We start from the raw sequence: 10,000 nt of genomic DNA, 5'->3' as shown, positions 1-10,000 counted from the left end.
ATATATATATATATATATATATATATATATATATATATATATATATATATATATATATATATATATGTATATGTATATTATACACACACACACACACACATATATATAATATATATATATATATATATATATATACATATATATATATATGTATTTATATATATATTTATTATACATAATATATATACATATATATATTATACATAATATATATATATATATATATATATATATATACATATAGCCTCAATATATTATACATATACATATATATATATATGTATTTATATATATATTTATTATACATAATATATATACATATATATATTATACATAATATATATATATATATATATAAATATATATATATATATATATACATATATATATATATATATATATATATATATATATATATATATATATATATATATATATATATATACATATAGCCTCAATATATTATACATATATATATATATATATATATATATATATATATATATATATATATATATATATATATATATATATAAGTGTGTATGTAAGTGTGTACATATTGTAATTTGTGGGAGATCTTAGTACTAATAAAATTAAATGATTTTGAATATAATCAACGAAGAACACATGTATATAAGGCAACGACCTTCTCACATTACAGCAACACGCGATTGATTTGTACATGAGAGGACAAACCTGTAGTTTGTAGTTTCATTTTCTTTCCTGTTCAACATCAGGTGCCATTGGAAAGAGTTATCAAACACTGCTATTTTCAGCATAAAAACTGGCTTTATAACTACTGTATGATGAGAGAGAGAGAGGAGAGAGAGAGAGAGAGAGAGAGAGAGAGAGAGAGAGAGAGAGAGAGAGAGAGAGAGAAACTGTTTCATGCAAAACAGAACTAAAATTAGGGCAGCAAACAATATATTTGCTTAAAAAGGATTTATTTCTCCATTGCAATTAATCGTCAAGCATCAAAATATTTTTCCTAATCCTTGAACCCTCAAAACACGTATAAGAAACAGCCCTACAACGAAGTCATCGTAGCGTATCGCTAAAATTTAAATATAAACAAGGAATCTGGAAGCCCACAGGGAAAAGGATCTTATAAATGTGTGGCGTCTATAACCTCCGGGTATGGGCAGCCACGCAAGGAGGATAATCCTTGCCATAATTCCATGGCGGCCGAGGCAAACTAGCAGTGACATCAACTCTACCGTAAGTGGTGATCTGTACCTCCGTTTGCTCGACTATTTTTCGCCAAGTAAGTTTCATTTATCTTTAGCAACATCGTTATTCTTCGCCGCAAGATATTTTAGAATAATAACTATTTTTAGCAAATGATTGGTTAATTTTATATCAATTGGTGATGTTTTATTATTTTTTATGGCGTAAACAATGTCAACGTGAGCAGAAGACAAGTAATACAAGTAAGTAATGTTACCTGGATATTCAATTAAGATTATATTATCGTGTAATACTAATGTTAAAAGTTAACTCAAGCATATATATATATATATATATATATATATATATATATATATATATATATATATATATATATATATATATATATATATATATATATATATATATATGTGTGTGTGTGTGTGTGTGTGTGTGTGTGTGTGTGTGTGTGTGTGTGTGTGTGTGTGTGTGTGTGTGTGTGTGTGTATATACGCACAGCATGCACGTCCAAAATAATAATTCTTAAAAGGCCCTTTACCTTATCAAAATTATAATTATTTCACTTTATCTGATTTGTTTTCAGAAAGATGATCGCGACCTTTATTCGACGTCGAGTGTTGTCGAAATCTTCGACAATAATTAAGGTAAGATCTACATTAAATGTTGATCTGTCTTGTTGATGTGCGCATTACGTTTATGTTTATGAATGTGAAAACATCTTTGAAAGTTATTTGTTTAGTGTTTGGTTTTAGTAAATTATTAAACAGAAATTTTACTTAAACTTTTGTTTGTGTATAAAACATTGGATTTAACTCGTTTTGTTACCGAGTGTATAAGCAAGCATTTGAAGTAACTTGTGTCTCATGTATGTGAAGAAACGCCCTGAATGTTGAATTGTCTCTTGCAAATGTACGCAAAATACACAAACATTATTCTGTAAATGTAATACCTCACTAGACGTTATTCATACTCGTGTATAAATACACTTACCGCTATTCAAGCTGCTTGCTCGTGGTGTAAAAACACATTTGACTTTACAAGATTTGTTTATATTTGTTAATACAAACTAAATGTAATCCTGTCTAGTGCATGTTTGTATAAACATTATTGAATGCTATTTTGTCTTATGTAGTATACACACATATATCTTCCCTATATAATAAAGTGTAAGTGTCTGGCTCTATCTATCTATCTATCTATCTCTCTCTCTCTCTCTCTCTCTCTCTCTCTCTCTCTCTCTCTCTCTCTCTCTCTCTCTCTCTCTCTCTATATATATATATATATATATATATATATATATATATATATATATATGTATATATTTATATATATATATATATATATATATATATATATATATATATATATATATGTATATATAGATATATATATATATATATATATAATATATATATATATATATATATATATATATATATATATATATATATATATATATATATATATATACGGTTACGCTGAGCGTATTGCCAGACATATAACTACTCGGTCTCTGTTCCTCCTATGCAATGGCAAGCATAAACAGGTTCTTCTTCTATTATGAGAGAGAGAGAGAGAGAGAGAGAGAGAGAGAGAGAGAGGAGAGAGAGAGAGAGAGAGAGAGAGAGAGAGCATTACAGTGTATGAAATAAAAGTTTATTACATGGCTCCACTAAAACAGACATAGATGTGAAATACGGCACCCTACCCACGAGAGGCGTCCTGTAGGCTGGTCATCTTTCATGAGATATGCTTTTTAGGCGATCAATGGAGACCCAGTCGTCTTTGCCACGAATGTTAATTATGAAGCATTCGTTTGCAAGGATAACTAGGAAAGGGCCCGTGTAAGGGGGTGTCAATAGTGGGTTGCAAGTGTCTGTGCGCCCAAAGAAATGTGTTGTGGAGTTAATCTTTCAGCAAGTGTTGCTTCGCTGGGGCTTGCAAGTCTGGTGACAGGAAGTAAATTTCCCCACAACGCGATATAGGGGATGGAGGTTGTTGGAGGAAGTTGGAGACGAAAAAAAAAAATCCGCAGGGACGACCAACAGGTCAACATACACCATTTCAGTGGCTAAGACATCCAGGGCGTCCTGAGGAGTGGTCCTTGATCCTAGGACCAGGGAAAGCTGAGTAAACCAGTTGGGGTTATTGCAGCAGGACATCAAAGCTGCTTTGTGGGTGCTTGAAAGAGTTCTACTATTCCATTGGCTGCAGGGTTGTAAGCAGTTATCTGATGTAGGGTGATACCCAGGACATTCGCTAACAAAGTCCATAATTGAGACTTGAAAGGGGTACCCCAAATCTCGCTATCCACCCTAAGAGTAAGGCGGATGTACATGAGACAGACGTTGCAGTTTGCATGGGAATGGCTTCAGGCCAACGAGTGGAGCAGTCAATGACAGTAAACAGGTAACAGTGTCCTTGTGATGTGGGTAGGGGGGCCAACTACAGTGTCCTTATGATGTGGGTAGGGGGCCTACTACAGTGTCCTTGTGATGTGGGTAGGGGGCCTACTACAGTGTCCTTGTGATGTGGGTAGGGAGCCTACTACGTCGACGAGAATGTGGGCAAAACAATCCTAATGTTGAGGAAAGGTGCTCACTCCTGAGTCTGTGTCGAAGTACTTATGAAGTTTGGCATGAAGTACATGTGTGGAACCAAACTTTAGCATCCTTAGTAATGCAGTGCCAAATGAACTTCCGTCTTCATTAGCTGTGCAGTAGATTGGTGTGATGGATGTGAGATTCCATGGATTAAATCAAATACTTATCGGCTCATGGTGGCAGGTATCCGTAAGTGGGGCATACCAGCACTGACGTCACAGAGGAGGGTGACATTGGAGTTGTTGAGGGCAATGTCTTCCCAACAGAGGAATGTGTGGGATGTCCTGAAGCTTGGTACTCTGGGTTGTTTTGCTGGGCTTCTGCCAAGCTGTTGTAGTCCAATCCCAGGTGAAAGACAGCCAATGTGTTTCTTAACAGGGCATCGGCAAAAAGGGATTCAGTTTCCCAGAGATGTGTTGAAGGGTGAAGTTGTATTCAGCCATGGTAGAGAGATGTCAGCATTGACGGGTGGACCAGGCGTCGGACTGCTGAGTGAGAGCATGCACCCGGGGCATGTGGTCCGTATGAATGACAAAAAGCATACCCTCTAACAAGTGGCAATTTGTGGCCGAAGGTAGGGTAGCTGGATTCGGCCTTGGACAGACTGAAGAAGGCCAATGAGCATGGTGAGCCATTGACCGCCTGCTTAAGTACTACACCAATAGCGATGCTGCAGGTATCGGTGGAGAGAAGGCGAGGGGCATGTGGTACAGAAAAAGTGAGAGCAGCAGCAGTTGAAAGGGCATTCTTTGCAATGCAGAAAGCCGCTTCTTAAAGGGAACCTAACTTCAGGTCTTTTGGCTTGCCCTTGAGGGAGGCGTACAGGGGGGCAAGAGTGGCAGCGATGGCTGGAAAAAGCGGTGATAATAGTCTATCGTCCCCAAGAATTCTTGCAGTGCTTTGATGGTCAAGGGCATAGGAAAGTTTTGAACAGCCGACACCTTCTTGGGCAGGGTGGAATCATTCAGGAGTGATGCAGGGCCCTAAGAAAAATACTTTGCACCAAAAGTACACTTGTAGTATTTGTATACAAGAGCACGCTCTCCATTTACTCCAAAATTATGCAGTCCTGTAGCTCTCCTTTTTTTGTACAGTAATTAGGAGGTTCTTTAAATGCTGGGAAAGCAGAAAATAGCAAGATATGTTGCTGGAGGGGGGAGGGGGAGGGGTTGGTGGAGGTACTAAGGGGTTGGAGGAGATACTAAGCGACCAAGAACCGACATCGTCAACTTAGTCAACCAAAGAAAGTTCGTGACGTCAGCGTACATTTGGTATATATTCAAAATATGTACAAAATTAAAAATGGAGTAATTACTCAAAAGTGTCACTATTTGTGAAATGTATATTTTATAGTTGGTAAATATTTGATAAAAACATATTAAACTGTTTTTTTAAAGAAACTATTTAAGAGATTTTTGCTACACTAACGCCATCTATTGACCACTGCCTAAGGATGCTTACCAATTTCTAGAAAAATAAGATTTATTGTCAAGTAATACCAAATAAAATATACAATTCACAAATAGTGATACTTTTCAGTAATTGGTCCATTTTTAATTTAGTATGTATTTTGAATATCTACCAAATGTACGCTGACATCACAAATTTTTCTTTGATTGACTGTATTGACGAGTTGGTTCCTGGTTGCTTAGTACCTCCTCCACCAATCCCTCTCCCTCCCCCCTCCCAAAACACATCTTGCTATTTTTTGCTTTCGCAGCATTTAAAGAACCTCCTAATTACTGTATAAAGAGAGGAGAGCTGCAGAAATGCATAATTTTTGAGTAAATGGAGAGCGTGCTCTTGTATACAAATACCACACTCGTTGTACCGGACTATAAGGCCATTCTGTAGTAGGCGGTCGAAAATAATAAATAGGTGTTGGAGGTGTTCCTCTTTGGAGGAAAAGAACACCAGTATGTCATCCACATAACATACACAGAATTCGAGAGCTCCTAAGATGCCATATCATGCCCCTAAGATGCTATATCATGACTCGTTGAAAAGTGGCACCAGCATTATGAAGGCAAAAACAGGAATAAATGGATGTGTATGTGCCAAAGGTGGTGATGGCGATCTTGGGATGTCTTCTGGGTTCATGGATACCTGATAATACCCCTTCAGGAGGTCGAGAGTGAAGAACACCTTTGCTTTGTGCAAGTAGGAGGTAACGTTAGCAATGTTGAGAAGGGGTATAGATACAGTTCTGTCTGCATGTTCAGACACATGTAATCCCCACAATGCTACAGGGAGCCATCCTTCTTCAGGATGACGTGTTGGGGTGATGCTCATGGGCTTGAGGCCTTGTGGCAAAGAACCATTTCTTCCATTTTGGTGAATGTTCATCTAACAGCTGCCAAATGATCGGGGACCAAATGCTTAATTCTACCAAACACCAGATGTCCCATCATTTTAATATGGTGATTAATACTTTGCTTGGCCAGAACCACGAGTGTGGGCATTTGGCGAATTTCTGGTCGGAAGACTTCTGGTCAGAAGAGTACAACGTGACGAGGTGGGCATAGGCATCCATGGTGCACTGATGTGGAGTGCAAAGTTGGATTGGGCAGCTTGAAGAGGTATCAATAAGTATGTCTGCGTTGACTAAACATCAATGTACTACATCAACCAAGTGAAAATGACCGAAGAAATCCGCAATGATTATTAGCGATGCTAAATTGGTAAAGAGAAACTTCCAATGGTATTTGGTGCTCTCAAATGAAATTGTGAGTGTCTTGTACCTGTGGGTGGGAACCTCAGATCTGTTGTAAGCCAACAAGGAGATGTCATCAGGTTTAGAATGATTACTTCATGTCCTGGAGAGTGACATTGGCAGCAGGTAACGGCAAGCACCAGTGTCTACCAAAAAGTACACATCAGTACCTGCATCAGGTAAAAAAAAAAAAAAAAAAGATTAGTGACAGGGAGGCCACCGCCACAAGTGACAGCTTACTTAGAAGTTTTATGGTCACTGACAACCTTCCCCACATTTCTTTACAGCAGCCCCGAATCTGGAGTGGTAGTAGCATAACTACGGTTGATGGGCATCTTGAAGGTGGTGAAGAGGCTGTCCATAAAGGCATTGACTTTAGACATCAAGTCCTTCAGGGGCAAGGTGTCAACATCGGGGATGGCAGCACTTAAAGGTTCGGGTAGGTGTTGCATTCACGAAAAAGGTTCACTTCCCGAGGAGAGCCGTCTGTGACAAATTGCAGGAAAAAAATACTGGGCATTTCCCCAAGGGCGAGAGAAGCGTTTTAGTCCTCCAACAGTTGTTGAGAGAGTTGAAAATGCTTGGCTATATGGGCAGCTGGCGATGGTGAGTACTACTCCAGGAGGTATGTTTTGAGGGCGTCATTCTATTGGGGAATCCCCTTGGTCGTAAATATAATCGGAGATTTCCGAGAAAGTGTCCTTAGGGATTGTAGCGAGTACATAGTCTGCTTTGTTGCTCGAGTAAGTCATGCCCTTGATGCAAAACTGAACTTTGGCGTGCTGAAAACAGGCAAAAGCTTCTCTATAGGCAGTTTTGCTGATAGAAGAAGCAGGTTTGTTGGGCGGCATTATAAAAGAGAAGGGTGCAATGGTGAGCAGGAAGGTGGAGGGTAGCAGTCATTTATGTGAATCACCAATGTAGAAGGATGATAAGGGTCTTAACAGAAAGGTGAGTGGGACATGTCTGGTTTATTCAAACGATATAAGAAGCTTATATACAAAAAGTTCAAGATAACAATGCCATAAAAACTTTAACAATATGAAACATGCAATGGCAAGCTTTAACATATCTTTATATTATTAGTAGAGAGAGAGAGAGAGAGAGAGAGAGAGAGAGAGAGAGAGAGAGAGAGAGAGAGAGAGAGAGAGCGCATTACAATGTAAGAGCATGTATGAAATACACGTGCATTACAGGTAAACCTGAAAACCATAACTGCAGTATTGTAGTTAGAAGGGGGAGGGTGTGAGAAGGTTGAATGTGTGAATTTGTTTTTGTGCGTGTTTGTGCATATCTTCCTGAATATCTGGCCATCAGTTTTGATGGATTGCGCATACTAGTGTGTGTGTGTGTGTGTATATATATATATATATATATATATATATATATATATATATATATATATATATATATATATATATATATTACTAGCTAAGCTATAACCCTAGTTGAAAAAGCAACAAGCTATAAGCACAAGGGGTCCAATAGGGAAAATAGCACAGGGCTCAACCAGCCAATCCTTACCATTTAAAACAATCTACCTATATGGGGTGAGCTCACAAGACTCATACCCCTACGCGCCAAAACAACGGTCGAATTTCAGCTATTCTTACGTATTCCTTTCCTTTACAGAGGGTCGTGTTACCTGTGATTTTGGTGATATTCCTAATGCAAGCACTCAATGGACGTCATCAAGCAGAGGAGTCTTCACCTGTTTCAAACATGATTGTCCCAGGTACGTGCTTCTTCCCTTACTTGAATTCAGGAGTCTGGACATTGCCAGATTAAATTGTATTTTAATACAAGCATTTTCAAGAAAACAATTTGTTGACATATAAGTTCAATCATACAAATATATATACGTACAGTTGGATATATGATTTCCTGGCACACCTTGCTCAAGAAGTGCACCCTGTCACACCCTTACTTTGCGGCGAGTTACCAAACATAATGTAGGGAAATGTAAGGGTGAGAGGTGCACTTCCTTATAGTGAGGTATACCATGGATTCCTGTATCCGACTGTACATTCAGAAATATACATAATTGTGGCTTTTGGGAAATCATAATGTAGAATATACATACATAACGTATATACATCCGTGTATTCATAAACTGTTATGTTCATGATAACTGAAAAACCATCATATTATACGTATATGCACACTTACATAGACACACGTACATACTTGCATAACACATGTTTATGACTTGAAATATCGCTAGTGTATGCAAAAATGTGAACATTTGTGTTTGAGATCTTTGAAAAATCGTTATATAGTATACATACATAAATGTTTCAAACCTTTCGGTAAAGCATCATGATCAAACTTTAAGACATCCCTAGATCATCGCTGGAACGCAAACTATGAAAAATATAAATTGAAGCCTTCGTTTGCGACGGATAACAAGGAAAGGGCCCGTGTAAGGGGTGTCAACGGTGGCTTGCAAGTATTGGTGCGCATGAAGACGTGTTGTGATGTTTAAATCTTTCGGTATGTGTTGTTTAGCTGGGGGCTTGTACGTCTGGCGGCAGGGAGTGAATTTCTCCACAATGTGACGTAGGCGCTGGAGATTGTTGGAGGAAGTTGCAGACGGAAAATAATGAGCAGGGACGACCATTTTCCCTTGGCCTACACACACACACACACACACACACACACACACACACACACACACCAAATAGTCTGGCCTATTTACATATTCTCCTCTGTCCTCATACACTTGGCAACACTGAGATTACCAACAATTCTTCTTACTACACTATAATTGTTCAGTGGCAACTTTCCTCTTTGTAAGGGTAACAGAGACTCTTAAGCTATGGTAAGCAGCTCTTCTAGAAGAAGGACACTCCAAAATCAAACCTTTGTTCTCTAATATTAAGTAGTGCCATAGCCTCTGTACCATGGTCTTCCACTGTTTTGGGTTAGAGTTCTCTTGCTTGAGGGTACACTCAGGCACACTATTCTATTTTATTTCTCTTCCTCTTGTTTTGGTATAGTTTTTATATGTATATAGGAGATATTTATTTTAATGATGTTCCTCTTCTTAAAATACTTTATATTTCTTTGTTTCCTTTCCTCAATGAGCTATTTTCCCTTTTGGAGCCTCTGGGCTTATAGCATCCTGTTTTTCCAACTACGGTTGTAGATTAGCGAGTAGTAATAATAATAACAATAATAATAATAATAATAATAATAATAATAATAATAATAGAACGGTAATATATTTCTTTTCACTTTGTGTTTTTTAGTCAAAACTCTTGAAAATACTTCACAGAAAGGTTTTAAATTAAGGATACGTTATAGTTATTTTTCTAGAATAAGGGATGGATATACCGTCACCAAAAGATAACATGGAAAATCTGTTTCTCCTGCTTATCATTCCATTATTTCGACATGACAGTGTAATCATTCAAAACTAAAAGGAGAGATGTGCATAAACGTATGTCAAAAGGACATAATGATTGTGTGATTAGCAAAAAAAAAAAAAAAAAAA

General features: G+C 37.5%; 1 protein-coding gene across 1 annotated transcript in view; it reads left to right on the top strand.

Annotated features, from left to right (window-relative positions):
• Positions 1 to 1,182: 1,182 nt before the first annotated feature.
• The window catches only part of LOC137630175 (protein O-linked-mannose beta-1,2-N-acetylglucosaminyltransferase 1-like), a 28,673-nt gene continuing 19,855 nt past the window's right edge, over positions 1,183 to 10,000 (top strand). The window contains 3 exon segments of the mRNA XM_068361623.1: positions 1,183 to 1,264; positions 1,772 to 1,832; positions 8,137 to 8,239. Coding sequence (XP_068217724.1) covers positions 1,776 to 1,832; positions 8,137 to 8,239 — 160 coding nt within the window. The 5' untranslated portion in view covers positions 1,183 to 1,264; positions 1,772 to 1,775.

The sequence above is a fragment of the Palaemon carinicauda genome, chromosome 38 (genome assembly GCF_036898095.1).
Source record: "Palaemon carinicauda isolate YSFRI2023 chromosome 38, ASM3689809v2, whole genome shotgun sequence".
Taxonomy (NCBI): Eukaryota; Metazoa; Arthropoda; class Malacostraca; order Decapoda; family Palaemonidae; genus Palaemon; species Palaemon carinicauda.
Note: the sequence above shows the minus strand (reverse complement) of the source record. Positions and strands in the feature narration are given on the sequence as shown.